This window comes from Scyliorhinus canicula, chromosome 10 (genome assembly GCF_902713615.1).
Source record: "Scyliorhinus canicula chromosome 10, sScyCan1.1, whole genome shotgun sequence".
In the NCBI taxonomy this organism is placed as follows: Eukaryota; Metazoa; Chordata; class Chondrichthyes; order Carcharhiniformes; family Scyliorhinidae; genus Scyliorhinus; species Scyliorhinus canicula.
In genome coordinates, this window is record NC_052155.1 from 16,990,928 (window position 1) to 17,009,454 (window position 18,527).

Sequence of the window (18,527 nt, forward strand, 5' to 3'; positions counted from 1 at the left end):
ACAGATCTTTTCCCTGAAGGACATAAATGAACCAGATGGGTTTTCACAACAATCTGACTGTTGGTTAGCATAATTGTTATCATTTCTAAAACTAGCTTTCAATTGCAGATTGGTATTAATTAATTGAATTAATTAAAATTTAAGTTCTGGCAGCTGCTGTGGTAGTATTTGAGCTTGTGTCCCCAGATCACCAACCCAGTTTTCTCGCACTTCAGTAACATTACCACTATCTAACATTGAATTACATGCAATTACTTCATATGTTGTCCAGGATCACCAGTGATCTCCATAAACTCGCCAAATGTTGCAGCTGTGGCACACCACCAACACGGTTATCAAACCAATCGTATTTTAGATATTAAATTGAGAGTTTGTGTTTAATTAATTCTGTTCATGTCAAAAGTTGTTTGAAGGTTTTCAGTGAAAACAACTACATTAAGTAACACAAATTTATGGCTATACCATGTAAAAGTTGCTCTGAAAGGCAGTTGTTACCTGAAGAATTCATTCTTTTTAAAAATAAATTTAGTGTACCCAATTCATTTTTTCCAATTAAGGGGCAGTTTAGCGTGGCCAATTCATCTTTGGGTTGTGGGGGCAAAACCCACGCAAACACGGGGAGAATGTGCAAACTCCACACGGACAGTGGCCCAGAGCTGGGATCGAACCACCGTGCTGCACCCCACCCCGAAGAGTTCCTTGGAAGAACTTTTAAGCCTCAACATTTCAGGCAATATACTCTTCGTAATAGGTCAGTACATTGATCAACTGTGTCAATGAATATTAATGTACTGACCTTTTACAAAGGCAGCAGACTGACCAATCAGCAATAGAGTTCCATCCATTGTCAAATCACAGCGACACCCCCTCCCGCGTCACACCAACACACACATCATCATCATCTCCTCTCCCCCCCCCCCCCCCCCCCCCCCCCAAATGTCACAGTAGCTTAAGTTGGCAAGAGGCAATTCCATGCAGACCCAGAAAGTTAGACTTTATTTTCAGTCTGCCATGGCAGTAATAGGAACCCTCTGGGTAGGAGGCTAGGGAGGCTATTCATGAGGATGCCTACTCTTGATAGCATTTTGGTCAAGGATGGTCATGTGCACCTTGATTGGCATACTTGTATCTGATTCTCCTGATTGCACTATTTACCACAGAAGCATAACTCAGTTGAGTGATCCAACTTGCAAAATAGATGAATATATTTGAATAAAGTAACTTTTGAAAAAAATATTGAAGCTGTTTTGTTTTATTTTTTCTCTCTATAGCCTATGACATACCAAGGAGGCCAAATGATATGCGGATTTTCTATGGAAATCTGAATACGGTGATACTCTCTGTCACTGGAAGTTCTGCAACTGAGAACATTGATACAGAAGCCTTGAATTCATTTCCATCATCGAACATGAGTGTTGGGTCCGAAAGGTATTTGAACATGTAGAAATATTATTTCCGAACTTGAAAACTAGATTTAAGTGTATGGATTTAATTGTGCATGATATGATTTTGAAAGAATTGTGGCTGTTCAGAATTGACCGCCAACAACCCCAACCATCTTCCTTTGTGCTATGTATGAGTCCAACCGCAGGAGAGTTTCGCTCTCGCTCTCGCTCTCTCTCTCTCTCTCTCTCTACTCTCTCTTTCCCCGCCCACACACACCTGATTCCCACTAACTCCAGCTTTTGCTGTGGCGCCTTGATGCAACACTCTAGTCAAATACTACTGTGACAATGAGTTTTTATTTGAACTAAGATTTATGGGGTTCACTCGTTTGCAGTAACTGCGCAATTGTAAATCATACCAGGTTCTACAGACATAACCATGTGGCAAGGAAGAACACTTTAAATGGGTAATTCAGAACTATTAAAAAAGTTACAAGTCAGAAAGTTATCTTTTTATATTGGGCTGGGTGCAAATTACAATTCTCATGACATTTGAAGAATGCTTACTTAAAATTAAGTATTATAAACCTTTTGTATTACATAATACATTACCAGCCTTACAAATACATATATTAAGCACTTATTCTTCAATTAAGGCTGTCTATTTAACTAATCTGGTTTGTTTACAAGATTGCAGGCTTAGATTTTTTAATGACTTTTGCCAATTTGGCACAAAATGCAAAATAACATAGTAATTCAGACTACAAAATGATGGCCACACTAAAACCTTGATTTTGAAACTACCAATATTGCCTTGATGTCAGGGGCAATCACTTAACGATGAATTAACATCTCTGAGAAACATTTTTTCAATTAACAGTTAAACAGTTCTTTTTTTTCTTTAAAAATGAAAAGCATTTGCGCTTACTTTTCCCATCTACTTTTAAACTTTTAAGAAAAATGAACACACAGGTCAAATGCCACTTAATATACAGTTAACACTCAGTGGCTTACAGTTTATTCACAGTCTTTAGGAAGTTTATTCACAGTCTTTAGGAAGTTTTCAGAATTCAATCTGAGAAAAACGGCAGGCCGTCCACGCCAGCTGGCGGAGCGCCAACCACTCCGGCGCGGGCCTAGCCCCTCAATGTTAGGACTTGGCCCCTAAAGGTGCGGAGACTTCTTTAGCCTATGACTTCCGCACCTTTGGGGCGGCCCGACGCCGGAGTGGTTCACGCCACTCCATCACACCGGGACCCCCTGCCCCGCCGGGTAGGGGAGAATCCCGGCCCAGAGCAGAACTTCAAAAATGAAAATACGAAACAACAGACCCGGGACCGTGCTGAAAACGAAACTAAAAACAGACCCAGCCCCTCCTATGACATCTCGATCTGCTAATGCTGTTAACCCCTTAATCACAGCTTTAGCAGGCATATAAACTGTATACCTGAACCCAAGATATTTTAATACCATTGCTGAAAAGACCACATAGATTTAAAAATTCCGATATTCATCACAAAAGCCTGGTGCTGCTTCTGGCATACTTCTGCACTTTTCGTTGAACCAGGGTTTGATGGTAATGGTAGAGTGCCAGGCCGTCGGTGGATTTTCAGAAGGTTTTTGATTAAGTCCGCCAGTTGTGGCTGGTTAGCAAAATTAAAGCACATGGGATAGGTGTAATAAACTGGCATAGATAGGAATAAAGGGATCGTTCTCACAGTGGGCTGTGACTAGTTGGGTAACACAAGGATCAGTACTTGGAACCCTAGATATTCACAATATATATCGATGATTTGGATGTGGAGCCAAATGTAATATTTTCAAGTTCATGGGTGACACAAAGCTAGGTGTGGGAATGGGTCTTGTGATGAAGATGCAAAGTGGCTGCAAGAGGTTTTGGACAGACTTGTTGATTGGTCATAACATGGCAAATGCAATACAATATGGAAAAATACAAGATTAACCACTTTCGGAGGAGGAAAGGATGTGCAAAATGTGAGATTATCCACTTTAGGAGGAGGAACAAATGTGCAGAGTATTTCTTAAATAGGTGAGAGATTAAGTGTTCTTATCAATAAGTCATTGAAAGCTAAAATGCAGTGCAGAAGGCAATTAGAAGGCTCTTGGCGTATTAGGCTTTTATCGCAAGTGATAAGTGGCAAAGTCTTTCTTCAATTGCATAGAACCTTGGTTAGACAACACCTAATAATAATCTTTATTATTGTCACAAATAGGCTTACATTAACACTGCATTGAAGTTACTGTGAAAATCCTCTAGTCACCACACTCCAGTGCCAGTTCGGATACACTGAGGGACAATTCAGAATGTCCAAATTACCAAACTGCATGTGTTTTGGGACACCTGGAGTACTGTGTGCAGTTTTGGTCTCTTAGGAAGGATAGTATTGCCATAGAGGGAGTGCAAAAAAGGCTCACCAGATTTGTTCCCAGGGATTATCATAGAATTCCTACAGTGCAGAAAAGGCCATTGGGCCCATCGAGTCTGCACCGACCCTCCGAAAGAGCATCCTACCTGGGCCAGCTCCTCCGCACTATCCCCATCACCCCACCTAACCGTTGGACACTAGGGAAAATTTAGCATGGCCAATCCACCTAACATGCACATCTTTGGGCTGTGGGAGGAAACCGTGCACACACAGGGAGAAAGTGCAAACACCACATGGACAGTGACCCAAGGTTGGAATTTACTCCAGAAGTTTGTGAATCTTTGGAATTCTCTACTCAGGGGGCTGTGGAATTTCTTGTCATTGTGTATATTTAAAGCAGAGAATGACGAGATTTCTATATTCCAATGACATAGTGAAATGGGGGTAATGTGGGAAAAAAGATATCAAAGTAGAATTACAGCCATAATCATATTGAATGGCAGAGAAAGCTCAATAGAGACCTACTCTGCCTGTATTACAGATTGTAGAAGAATACAATTCTGCTACTGTTGATGGACCACAGCACCTCATGGATGCCCAGTTTCCGTTGCTAGATCTGTTTGAGACTTATCCCATTTAACACAATGGTAGTGCCACACAGCCCTATCAGGTCTGGCCTACATGTGACTCCAGATCCACAATAATGTGGTTGACTCTGAAATGGTCCAGCAAGCCACTTGGTTGTATCAAAACCACTACAAAATCGAAAAAAAAAGGAAACCTGTTGGACCACCCAGCATAACCTGGTCATCTGAAATGACCCCTGTCAACCCTGCAAGTCCTCCTTAAATTTGGGGGTTTGTGCCAAAATTGGGAGAGACGGGCAGCACGGTGGCACAGTGGTTAGCATTGCAGCCTACGGCGCTGAGGACCCGGGTTCAAATCCCGGCCCTGGGTCACTCTGTGTGGAGTTTGCACATTCTCCCCGTGTCTGCGTGGGTTTCGGCCCCACAACCCAAAAAGATGTGCGGGTTAGGTGAATTGGCCATGCTAAATTGCCCCTTAATTGGAAAAAATAATTGGGTACTCTAAATTTTTTTTTTAAATGATGAGAGACATTTTGCACACAAGTCAATCAATAGTCTGACGCAGTCATGCGTGTGGAATTATACCGTTAATGTCCCAGACACCACCACCAGCATTCTTGTTTGCAATAAGACAAGAGGATAAGACAGACCCACCAGAGGGTGTGGCGCAGTGCCATGCAGTTGGGAGAGAGTTGCCCGAGGAGCTGTCAACATTGACTGGGTCCTGTGAAGTCTCATGGTATCAGCCCCACTCCCCAAGCTGATGTGTCAGTATTTCTCCATATTGAACGGCATTTGAAGAAACAGAATCGCAACACCACAAAATGTACTCTGCGTGTGGTCTTCAATATCAAGAGTGGATCAGTAACTCCACCACTGACGCAGCTGGCCACGTCATAATGGGCATACCTGCAGGACTGGGTCTGTGGTAGGTGGTGAGGAACCAACATGAGGGGAATAACCTATTTGACCTAGTCCTCGTCAGTCCTGCCTGTTACAGAGCATGGCAACAGTATTGTTAGGAGTGACCACTGGTTTTGATACAACCGAGTGGCTTGCTGGACCATTTCAGAGGACAGGGTTAAGACTCAACCACATTATTCCGGATCTGGAGTCACATGTAGGCCAGACCAGATAGGGTTGTGGGGCACCACCATTGTGCTAAATGGGATAAGTCTCAAACAGATCTCACAACTCAAACTGGCCATCCATGAGGTGCTGTGGGCCATCAACAGTAGCAGAAATATATTCTTCTACAATCTGTACTACAGGCAGAGTAGGCCCCTGTTGAGCAAAGTTTGTCTTCATATATAGGATACCCTCCATTGTGTTGTGAAGCGCAAACACCATGCTTAATTAAAATCAATCTAGCAACGCAAAACTGGGCATCCGTGAGGCATTAGAGTTTTGTTTGGCTACAACCTGCAATAATCGGTAGCACAGTGGGTAGCACTGTTGTTTCACAGCTCCAGGGTCCCAGGTTCGATTCCTGGCTTGGGTCACTGTCTGTGCGGAGTTGGCATGTTCTCCCCGTGTTTGCATGGGTTTCCTCCGGTGCTCCGGTTTCCTCCCACAAGTCCCGAAAGACGTGCTGATTGGTAATTTAGGCATTCTGAATTCTCCCTCTGTGTACCCGAGCAGGCACCAGAGTGTGGCGACTAGGGAATTTTCACAGTACCTTAATTGCAGTGTTAATGTAAGCCTGATTGTGACACTAAGAAAGACTATTACTTTGTGGCCCAGCAGATTGTCCACTATACCATTATCATCAAACCAAGGGATTGACCCTGGTTGAAGAGTGCAGGTGGGTATGCCAGGAGCAGCACCAGGCATACCTAAAAATGAGGTGTCAACCTGGTGAAGCTACAACACAGGATTATTTGCATGTGTCATGCAAATAATTGGGATATTATCCCAACTTGGTACACTGGTTCGTGAGGGTGTATAGTTTTGTTTTGGTGCAAGGAGACAAATGAAAACCCCAATGAGAATAAATAGTCCACTTGTTGGGTAACAATTATTAAAGACTATTTATTATAGTAAAGAAAAGACAAATAAGACTATACTCTATATTTGCAAAACGCACACAGTTTCTATAAAACTTACCCTTGTTATAAAATATATCAATGAATTTGAACTCTAAGACTTTTTCTGTTCCCCAAATAATATCCAAATTGAATAGCCAACCATAGTTACCACACAGTGCAGGGATGATGTTCAAATCTGGGAACCATCTTTTTCCTGGTCCAGCAAATATATGTTAAAACTGCTGTTACAAAGGTTTTCTGCACTGTCTCGGCTCTAAGCCTTGGAAGCTTGTTTGCTGTAAACATGGCATTCAGGTTTAGTAGCTGGAGACTGGCCTGTCTGTTTTCTGAGACTGCTAGATCTTAAATGTTTCTCCTGGCTTCTCTGGGTCTGGGCATATGTACCTTTGTTCTTTGATTATGCCTTCTGTGTATTCACCTGCCTTCACCTGTCAACCTCCATGACTATATGTATATCTTATGGACCTTCCCTATCTTAAATAATTTGTTTCTCCTGTTGTTGAAAACTCACCACTATTCTTAGAATTCCCCTTATACCAAAAAGGGCCGACATTCTAAATGGTGAACAGGGATTCTCACTCCCTGACTCCAATGCAGGCTTCAGTGGGTGCTATTCGGGTCAAACTATATTTTCAAGTTATCCCCGGTATAACCCATACCCTCACCAAAGATTTAATCTACTTACCACTTAGTAGCATCGATCCTGGGTCCCGCATTGCTAAGTAAGTAAAGTAGACTTAGGAATAACCACTGTTTCAGGTTAAATTGAGTTATTTTATTATTATATTTTTTTCTTTTAAAAACTACAATCACTTTCTTTACAGAAAGGTAAAATGATCTTGCTTCTGGATCCTTCTGGTTGGTTGAAGGGACCTTCAGGCCCAGCTTGACAATCCATCTTCTTTAAAGTCTTCTTCTTTAGATGTATTCGCTGGTTATCTCGGTTGCTATGTCTTGTCGATCCCATGTACTGAGCTATGAGAGCTGGCTCTGCTGGCTATCTCTGAGCTGACTCTGCTTCCTGTTTAAATTCTAGTCTTCCTTAGATTTATTAGCTGTTTTAGCTCGGCTGCTATGTCTTATCTTTCCCATGACCGAGCTGGCTGTAAACTGAATCTGCTTGCTTCTCTTGTGCCTTCTCTCCTTCTCTCTGAATTCTGGTTCTGGTAGTTCCTGCTCTGGTCTCTGGATTTATATTCTCTTTCTAACAGTTATTCAGTTTTTATGACATTGTAAAGTAACTTTTATTTCATTTTGATTATAAAATGTATCTTTGATTTAAACATTCTAATACAACTAAGTATTCATTTTGACATGACCTCACCTCTCAGGTCTCTGATTACATTGTTTCTTTTGTGATGTTCAAAGTTCCCTTGTGATATTCAAAAATGCTTTGGTTTCAATAGAGGTGTGAATTTTGGTTTGGTTCCTGTCATTTCTATAGTTTTATTTTCTAATTGTATCCTCAGCTCATAATTTTGACTTTGATTTTGGCTTTAAATTATGTTTCTCGTAGACCGGTTGTCTCCAATTTTCTTTAATTTACCTGATATCGGCAGAACTTCACACCTAGAATTGTCACCAAATTCAACTGAATCTCATCCTTTCCTTTCCAGCTGCTTACTAAGATAGTTAATTTCAATAAAGGTGTGAAACATTGCTTTTAGCTGTATGCTAAAATCCACTTGGTTATAACTTGAAAGGTTTACATTTATCACTTAGCTCAACTGAAACTCTCATCCATGCTTTTCCAGATGCCTACTAAGATAGTTACTTTCAATGAAGGTGTGAGCCATTGTTTTTAGCTTCACACAAAAATCCTGTGTGCTTGCCATGCCTGCTTGAGAGAAAGAATCTGTATTTTATAATCCTGCTCTTTGCAGCTGCTATTAACACTTCGTGGGATCTTTCCCTGTATCCTCTGATGTTTCTCTCAGACCAGATATTGCCAGACTTCCACGTTTCAAATGACACATCTTTCCATATTTTCAATAACACTCCTCCATAAGCTATTCACATTTAATTATTATCTAAACTTCCATTCTGAACTTGTTACCGGGAGAGATGCATACCAATTGAGGCCTTTGAATACTGTCTGGTGTTGTCTCTAGGCACATGGCAAACAGCGAAAGCAGCATGTGATAAACAGCTATGTGATCCCACGCCCAAAGTACAGAACTAGGTTCTGCAGTCCTGCCGCATCCAGTCATGAGTGGTGGTGGACAATTAAACAACTACCTAGAGGAGGAAGCTCTATGAATATTCCCATCCTTGATGATGGAGGACTTCAGCACATCAGTGCAAAAGATAAGGCTGAAGCATTTTCAGCATTCTTCAGTAAGAACTGCAGAATGAAAGATCCATTTTGTCGTCCTCCTGAGATCCTCAGCATCACAGACCCTAGTCTTCAGCCAATTTGAATCATGCCATATGGTATTATGAAAATTGCTGATGGCACTGGGTTCTGCAAAGGGTATGGCCCTGACAATGTTCTGGCAATAATTCTGAAGACTGGTGTTCCAAAACTAGCTATGCCCCAAGACGAGCTCTTCCAGTTCAGCTACAACAATTTTGGGCCCGGTATCTAAGGAAGAATGTACTGGCCTTGGAAAGGGTCCAGAGGAAATTCACAAGAATGATCCTCAGAATGAAGAGCTTGTCGTATGAGAAACGGTTGAGGACTCTGGGTCTGTACTCGTTGAAGGATGAGGAGGGATCTTCTTGAAACTTACAGGATGCTGCAAGGCCTAGATAGAGGGAACGTGGAGAGGATGTTTTCACTTGTAGGAAAAACTAGAGGGCTAAAGGGTTGATCCTTTAAAACAGAAATGAGGAGGAACTTCATCAGCCAGAGATAGATAGGTTCTTGATTAATAAAGGGATCAGGGGTTATGGGAAGAAGGCAGGAGAGTGGGGATGAGAAAAATATCAGCCATGATTGAATGGCGGAGCAGACTCGATGGGTCGAGTGGTCTAATTCTGCTCCAATGTCTTATGGTCTTAACACTGGCATTTACCTGGCAATGTAGAAAATTGCCCACGTATTTCATGTCCACCAAAAGGGTGGGCAAATCCAACCTGACCAACCTCATCAGTCTACTCAACCATCAGCAAAATATTGGAATGTGTCATCATGCACTATCAAGTGGTACTTAGCAATAACCTACTCACTGACCACCTTCACCCAAACATTGATCAAAGAGATGAGTTGAGAGTAACTATCGTTGAAATTGAGGCAGCATTTGAGGGAGTCTGGCATTAAAGGACCCCTAGCAAAACTGGAATAAATGGGAACCAATGGGGAAACTCCCCAATAGTTGGAGCACAAAAGAAGATGGTTGTGGCTATTGGTGTTCTGTCATCTTGGTCCTGGGGAAGCACTCTAGTAGGAGTTACGCAGGGTAGTCTCGCACACCCAACCACATTCAGCTGCTTCACTATAAGGTCAGAAATGAGGATGTTCACTGATGATATGGGCAGCACGGTAGCACAGTGGCTAGCACTGTTGCTTCATAGCACCAGGGTCCGAGGTTTGATCCCTGGCTTGGGACACTGTCTGTGTAGAGTCTCCCCGTGTCTGCATGGGTTTCCTCCGTCTCCGGTTTCCTCCTATAAATCCCAAAAGGCATGCTGCTAGGTAATTTGGGCATTCTGAATTGTCCCTCAGTGTACCCGAATAGGCACAGGAGTGTGGCGAATAGGGGATTTTCACAGTAACTTCATTGCAGTATTAATGTAAGCCTACTTGTGCCAATAACAAAGTTTATTATTGTTACCATTTGCAACTTGGACCTTGAAGCATTCTGTGCTCGTGTGCAGCAAGACCTGGGCAACATTCAGGCTTGGGCTGTAAGGTGACTCGCAACATTCAAACTTCGCAAATGTCAGGCAATGATCATCTCCAACAATAGAGAATCTAACCATTTCCCTTTGACATTCAATGCTGAATCCCCCTGTCAAAATCCTGGGGTTATCATTGACCAGAACCCAAACTGGGCTAGCCATTTATAAAAATGTTTGTTTTTTTTTAAATTCATTTTGCAGGATGCGGTTAGGCCTGCAATTATTGCCCAACCCTAGTTGCCTTTCACAAGTTGGTGGTGAGTTGCCTTCTTGAAGCGCTGCAGTCATTGACGTGTAGGTATATCCCCTGTGATGTTCAGGAGAGAGTTCCAAAATGTTCTTCCAGTGACAGTGAAGGCAATATATTTCCAAGTCAGGATGGAGTGACTTGGAGGAGAACCTCCAGGTGATGGGGTTCCCAGTTATCTGCTGCTCTTGTCCTTGAGATGATAGTGGTCGTGGGTTTGGAAGGTGTTGTCGAAGGAACCTTGGTGAGTTACTGCAGTGCATCTTGTAGATGGTACACACGGCTGCCACTGTTGTCAGTGGTGGAGGGTTTGAATGTTTGTGGATGGGGGAGCAATCAAGTGGGCTGCTTTGTCCTGGATGGTGTTGAGCTTCTTGAGTGTTGTTTGAGCTGCACTCATCCAGGCAAGTGGAGAATATTCTGTTACATTCCTGACTTGTGCCTTGTAAATGGTGGACAGGCTTTGGGGGGTCAGGAGGTGGACAGGCTTTGGGGGGGGGGGGGGGGGTCAGGAGGTTAGTTATTCAACGTAGGATTCCAAGCCTTTAGCTAATAAATACTACATTAATATGATAGTACAAGAGCAGGTCAGAGGCTTGAGATTCTACAAAGACTAACGCATTTCCTGACTGACCAAGCCACTTGCCTGGGTGAGTGCAGCTCCAACGATACTCACTTGACACCATCCAGGACAAAGCAGCCCACTAGATTGGCATCCCATCAACCACCTTCAACATCGAGTCCCTCCACCACCAATGCACAGTGGTAGCACTAACTACCATCAACAGGATGCACTGCAGCAACTCACCAAGGCTCCTTCCATAGCACCTTCCAAACCCATGACCTCTACCATCTAGGAGGATGAGGACAGCAGATGCATAGAGGCATCACCGCTGGCAAGTTTCCCTCCAAACCACGCACCATCTTCAGTTGGAACCATCTCACCAGTTCTTCACTGTCACTGGGTCAAAATTCTGTAACTCCCTTCCTGACAGCACTGAGTGCACCACAAGGTCTGCAGCTGTTGAAGGTGGCTAAGTGTGACCTTCTCGAGGACAATTGGGAACGGACATTTAAATGACATTTTGGCCAGTGATGCCCAAATCCATGAAATAAGTTTTAAAATCACACCATAGGGGGTATTCTAAATGTGAAGACAGAACTTTGTCTCCACAAGGATTGTGTGGTGGTCACCTACTAACACTCATGGACAACTGTACCTGTGACAGGTAGTTTGGCCAGAAGGAGATCAGGTAGGTTCTTCCCTCTTGGTTCCCTCACCACCTCCCATAGCCCCAGTCTGACAGCTGCATTTTCTCAGGGTTCAGTCAGTAATGCTGCAGCCTTTTTCTTTATGCTCTTGGGAAAATAGTCACCTTTTGTACATATACTTGAATAGAATTTAAATATTTATCTGAGAAGTAAATTGGTTTCTTGTTTATTTTTTTTAAAGTCAATATGTTTAACAAAAATATTAGATAAGTGACATTGATCTGATATCATTTTGTTGTAGTGTACTTGGAAGCTCAGAAAGAAATGCATCAAGTGCATCGTTGGATGTTCTTCCAGTGAGAGGACCGCAAGGTTCTCCATTATCTTTGAATGCTTCTAATCAAATGCAGAACCAGTCACCCAAAGCAAAATCATCGTGGACTGTACGGCCTGAATATTTAATTCTTTCTGTGCCATCAGTTGGTGAGTAATGTTGCAATGCAGTTCTGTTGATGAGAAAATAAGAGGAACCAGGCAGATTGAAACTTCTTTTTCCTTTGAAGAAGTAAACGGTGGAAAGGAAACATAACTTGGGTTTATCCCATCACCTGGGTAATGGGTCATATAAGCTGACATAATACTCCACATTTGAGAAAGCAACATTCTTTATCCAGTTTTTGGTAAAATATATGCACTGGTTGTCCATGGGAGATAATGTCTTTATAGCATTAGTCACAGCCACAGTCATGTGATTTGTAGGTTTACTTGCAGCACGTAGCAAATTTGAAGGTTGGCTTATTTTGGAAAGTGATGCCACCATAGACACTGATTCTCAATCCTATGAATGATGATGTGCATGGCTACCATGGGCTTGGGAATTTGATAATGTAAAGTCTCACTACTTCTAATGTTGAAATTTGTTTCTACATTTATAGATGGATCGACGCAGACTGGGCATGTACAGATTATAAATCACTCCCCTAGGTCTTTGTCTTTTGAGCTGTCTTGGCCAGCGCACTCTTTAACAGTGACACCCCAACATGGAATCGTTGATCCAGAGTATGTATAATCTCACATTTTCAATTTAAATGATTCTTGAAGTGAGGGATATTTACGTTGTTGATGATTGTGATTCATTACTGGTAGCATAACAAATTTTACTAGCTTGAATTTGTAATTCTGTCGATATGAATATGCTGAGGTCTCTCAGCTATTGGCTGTATTTTACGGTCAGCAATGTGTACTTGCTGTCTAACAGCTGCCTAATTTTTCGAGAGCTTCGAACTTTTTACGGTATCAAAATACCAGATATCCTTTTCAGCACAATGCCTTTGGGACCTGTGTGTGCATGGCAAGAACATACAAACTACCAAAATGGGAGCAGAAGTGGGCTATTCGGTCCTTCAATCTGCTGCGCCAATCAATAAGATCATGGCTGATCTGTTTGTGTTTTTGTTTTGCACTGAATTTAGAGTATCCAATTTTGTTTTCCAATTAAGGTGCAATGTGCCTGCACATCTTTTTGGGTTGTGGCAGTGAGACCCACGCAGACACTGGAAGAATGTGAAAACTTCACGCAGTCAGGGACCCAGGGCCAGAATCGAACCCAGACCCTTGGTGTCGTGAGGCAGCAGTGTGCCACTGTGCTGCCAGATCTGTTTGTGTTTTGACTTCCACATTCCTGTCTAGCCCCATCCCCATTGATTCTTGTTGGGCAAGGGAATCGATCTACCTCTGCATTAAAAATATTCAGTGAGCCTGCTTCCACCGCCTTCTGAGCCAAAGATTTCCAAAGCTGAACATGCTGCTTGAGAAAAAAATTCTCCTTCTGTCCTCTAAGGGTGACTCCTAATTTTAAAGCACTGCGTCCTAGTTCAGGACTCACCAGAGGGAACATAATTTCTACAACCACCTTGTCAATACCATTGAGAAACTTGGATACGTCAATCAAGTCACCCCTCATTCTTCTAAACTCCAATGGAAACAAGTGCAGCCTTTCCAATCTATGTTCCTCAGACGACCCATTCATTCCAGGTATCAATCTAGGTAACCACATTATGCAAGATGCGGTCTCTCTCACCAATGCCTTGAAGCATACATCCTTATTTTATGTAAATTCCACTCATAATGCAGGATAGTGTTCCATTGGCCATCCTGATTACATGTCGCACTGCATACAAACCTTTTGTGACTGCTGCACAAGTACACCTAGATCCTTTGCACCTCGACATTCTGCAGTTGTTCTCCATTTCATTAATACTCTGCTTTTTTTTTTCTGCCAAAGTGACCAACTTCTCATTTTCCCACATTAAGCTCTGTCTGCCAGATTTGTGCTTGCCCACTCACTCAACCTATCTATATCCATCTGCAACCTCTGTAAGTCACCTTCACAACATATTTCCTACTTGTATGTGGGCCATCTGCAAACTTAGCTTCCCTCATTAAATCATTGATCTAAATGGTCATATGCTGATCAGACAAACCCCATTTGTGCAGTCTGTTTTCTGCCAGCCAGCCAATTTTCAATTCGGGCTAATATGTTACCCCCTACACCATGACCTTTTATGTTTAGCACTAATTTTTGATGTGAAGCCTTACTTTCTGGAAATCCCAGTACATTTACAGGCTCCCCACTATCTAAAGCACATGTTACACCTTCAAAAAAACTCTTGTGAATTGGTTAAACATGATTTCCTTTTCACAAAGCCAATCTGACTCTTCCCAGTTACCTTGGGCTTGTCTAAGTGCCCAGCTATAACCTCTTAATCTATCCCAACACCTTCCCCATGTCACATCAAGTTTTTAAAAATAAATTTAGAGTACCCAATTCATTTTTTCCAATTAAGGGGCAATTTAGCGAGGCCAATCCACCTACCCTGCACAAAGTCAGGCACATTGCAACTTTATAAATATGACAAGTGAGGTTGTGGGCCTCATTGTCGTTCTACTTCTGAACTTTTACTGTTGTTGCCCATGTAGCCTGGCAGAATCCTCCCTTTAAGGAAGCTATGTATTCAGGAGTGTGTACTTCTGTAATTGGGCTCCTCCACCAGAGTGGCTACATTCTGAATGGATGAGTCTCCACTCATTCAAGAATTAAAGATTTTTTTTTAGCAGTATTTTATATTTAAACGATTAACAATTCATGGTGGATAACTGGTGTGTCGGCAGGGGGTCGGGGGGGGGGGGGGGGGGGGGGGGGGGGTGCATGGAACTACAGCTACCCCTCGTTTAGAACTCCTAATGTTTTCCTTATTTAAAAACTACATGATAAATGAAAATAATTTTTCCATAAGAAAACCATGTAATAAAGGCAGTTTACATTGCAGATAGGTCGCCAAATCTTATTAACTTAACCCTCACCATTGTGAACATTCTTTCGACTTGTTTCTCCTCGTATGACAGTTCTGCCATCTCAGGAATCAACCTGGTAAACCTTCCTGCACTATTTGCATAGCACACAATACTCCAGGTGTGGCAACACCAATGCCCTATACAATTGCAGTAAAACATCTCTGTCCCTATACTCAAATCCACCTGCTCTGAAGGCCAGCGTACCATTTGCTGCCTTTACCGCCTGCTGGACCTGCGCGCTTACTTTCAGCGACAGATGCATGAGGACACCAAGGTCTCGCTGAGTATCCATCTCTCTCAATTTACACCCATTCAAATAATAATCTGCCTTCCTATTTTTGCTACCGAAGCAAATAACCTCACATTTATCCACATTTTACTGCATTTACCATGCACGTGCCCAGTCACTCAGCCTGTCCAAATCCCGCTGAAGCATCTCTGCATTCTCCTCCCAGCTCACCATCCCACCAACTTTGTATTATCTGCAAATTTGTAGATAATACATTTAGTTCCTTTGTCCAAATCACTAATATATACTGTGAACAGTTGGCGTCGTAGCACAGAGTCCTTCAGAAACCACTAGTCACTGCCTGCCAATTATGAAAAGACCCATTCATTCCAACTTTTTGCTTCCTGTTTGCTAATCAACTTTCTATCCATCTCAAGACACTACCCATAATCCCATGCGCTTTAAGTTTACATAGTAGTGGCAGCACGGTGGCGCAGTGAGTAGCACTGCTGCCTCACGGCGCCGAGGTCCCAGGTTCGATCCCAGCTCTGGGTCACTGTCAGTGTGGAATTTGCACATTCTCCCCGTGTTTGCGTGGGTTTCACCCCCACAACCCAAAGATGTGCAGGGTAGGTGGATTGGACAAGCTAAATTGCCCCTTAATTGGAGAAAATGAATTGGGTACTCTAAATTAAAAGAAAAAAAAAAGTTTACATAGTAGTCTGCTATGTGAGACCTTGTCGAAAGCCTTCAGAAAGTCCAGGTAAATCACATCTACCAGTTCTCCCTGGTCAACTTTACTAGTCACGTCTTAGAAGAATTCTTGTAGATTTATCATGATTTTCCTTTCGTAAATCCATGCCGACTGTCTGATTATACCACTGCTTTCCAAATGCTGTGCTGTGAAGTATTTGATAATGGACTCTTAACAATTTTCCTACTTCCAATGTTCGGGTCACTGGGGTAGTTCCCTATTCAGTTAGCCAGGGAAATGAAACGGCTGGATTACTAAGAACCAGTCCAATACAAAGAGGTCAACGGTTAATAAATGTTAATTTGACAAAGTTTATAAATAAGAATTTAAAATTTGCAAGGTTTCTATTTTGATTGTTATGGTGAAAAATAAGCTGTGCTTTTTTTCAGGAGCCACTTACTAATTCTTGTCAGTCCAAACCCTTCTCTCGTTGCTAAACCTTCTGCTATACCATGGAGTGGACAGATCTATGTGCACTGTGACAACGCACAACAGGTAGGAAATGTATAATTTAATTAAGGTGATTTTAAAATTTATTTTAGTTACTTTTGTTGGACTATTGTGTGCATAAGTAAAGGTTAGTTTCCAAGTAGATTATCCAGTAAAACACAACGAGAACGAGAACTGCTCAAGTGCAACAGGGAAATTTCCATTGGGTAATCTATTTGTATATTTTTTAAAGTTTATTTCTGCCCCCTTTATTGCTTTATCTAGGCCAGTAGTACTGCATATAAGAATTATACCCTTTTTAAATAAATTTGTGTGAGCCCAAGTAAGGTGTTGTCTTTCCTTGCTAGTTTCTGCAAACAAGTCATGGCTGATCATTTACCTCTGTGCTATATCCTGCACTATTCCCTGTACTATACCCATTTCCCTTCATAACATGATTGCATGCAGCTCTGGTCGCCACAGTACCAGAAGGACGTGCATGCTTTGGAGAGAGTGCAAGGAAGGTTTACCAGGACGTTGCCTGATCTGGAGGGTGTTGGCTATGAGGAGAGGTTGAATAAACTCAGATTTTTTTCATTGGCAAGCGGAAGGCTGAGGGGGAGATCTGATAGAGGTCGACAAAATTATGAGCGTTATAGACAGGGTGAATAGTCAAGCATTTTCCCAGGGTGGAAGACTCGATTACAAGGGGGCATGGGTTCAAGGTGAGAGTGGGAAAATTTAGGGGAGATATGCGGGGAAAGCTTTTCAGGCAGAGGGTGGTGGGTGCTTGGAACACTTTGCCAGTGGAGGCAGGCACTTTAGCAACAAGATCGCTGCATGAATGGGCAGGGAATGGAGGTGGACATCATTTGGGCAATAAGTGGTAGGTCTAAATAAGGAATCTGGATCGTTGCAGGCATGGTGGGCCGAAGTGCCTGTTCCTGTGCTGTAATGTTCTTTGTTCTATTAGTATCTAGAAATCTATCAATCTTTCTTGAACATAATAAGCTCCCACGAATTCCAAACAAAATTCCACGCTGTGGCATTTCCTCCCTTGGTCAGGACTGTCCTTTAAACCCACTGTGGGCCAAGCCCTTGGTTTACCCCCTCCTAATATCTCTCCCAAGTACTAATTCCACAAATTAATTCACAGATACCTAGATCCTTTATTTTAATTATCTGCTGTACATTGGCCATTACATCAGATAAATGTTTTTATTTCCTATTCAGTTAATTAAAGTACAAATCCGAGAAGATGTTATAATGGATGTGTCTGCAGCTGTATTAAGCCCAACTGCAATGCTGGATACAGAACCTTGGACACCTAACCTTCATCTGGAAAAGCCTCTGTTAAAGTCCCCTCCTACCAAACTAAAGATAAAGAACAGAACTATACGTTTTTCCTCAACAGCAGCTGGTTCTAGTTCAGGTAAAAATCAAGAACTTTATTAACTGTGCTGGCTGTATGGTGTTTCCGTGATTTATGTGCAGTTCAAGATAAATTGAAGAGTGCACACCAATAGGTCTGCGAGAATAGTCATCTTTGTCCTTGGTTATATAGCACAGAAGGATGCGGTTTGGCCCATTTAGTCCTTGGTGACTCTCCAATCCCCAATCTCCCCACACACAGACACGCACACTTTTCTTCGACCCCCTCAAACTCCCACTCATGCCCCCTTTCATGGGCAATGTCCCCCAGGCCCTACCCTTTCAGTGCCAAGCATTACAGACTCTCGTCGGTTGTGGCAAGGCTTAAACAACATAACTGACCACAAAGCAAAGCCGAGCAGAATCTCCAGCAGCAGCGCACCCCTCCCTGATGAACTCAATGCATTCTATGCTCGGTTCAAGCAGGAAACTGTCTACTGCCCTAGCAGCCCCGGCCACTTCCACACCCACCACCGTCCCAGCTTCCAAAGTCAGATGGGCTTTCTTGAAAGTGAACCCTTGGCAGGCGACAGGCCCTGGTCGTACACTCGGATCCTGTGCGGACCAGCTGGCAGATGTGTGCACGGACATTTTTAACCTCTCCCTTCTCCGTTCCGAGGT

The 18,527-nt window shown here is 42.6% G+C and overlaps 1 protein-coding gene across 4 annotated transcripts in view; it reads left to right on the forward strand.

Annotated features, from left to right (window-relative positions):
- cep192 (centrosomal protein 192) overlaps positions 1–18,527 on the forward strand; it is a 213,953-nt gene that overhangs the window by 153,773 nt on the left and 41,653 nt on the right. For all 4 annotated transcript variants that reach the window (XM_038808642.1, XM_038808645.1, XM_038808641.1 and 1 more), the window contains exons 36-40: positions 1,272–1,428; positions 12,011–12,192; positions 12,645–12,768; positions 16,436–16,541; positions 17,709–17,907. In XM_038808642.1, coding sequence (XP_038664570.1) covers positions 1,272–1,428; positions 12,011–12,192; positions 12,645–12,768; positions 16,436–16,541; positions 17,709–17,907 — 768 coding nt within the window. The remainder of the gene's footprint in view (positions 1–1,271; positions 1,429–12,010; positions 12,193–12,644; positions 12,769–16,435; positions 16,542–17,708; positions 17,908–18,527) is intronic.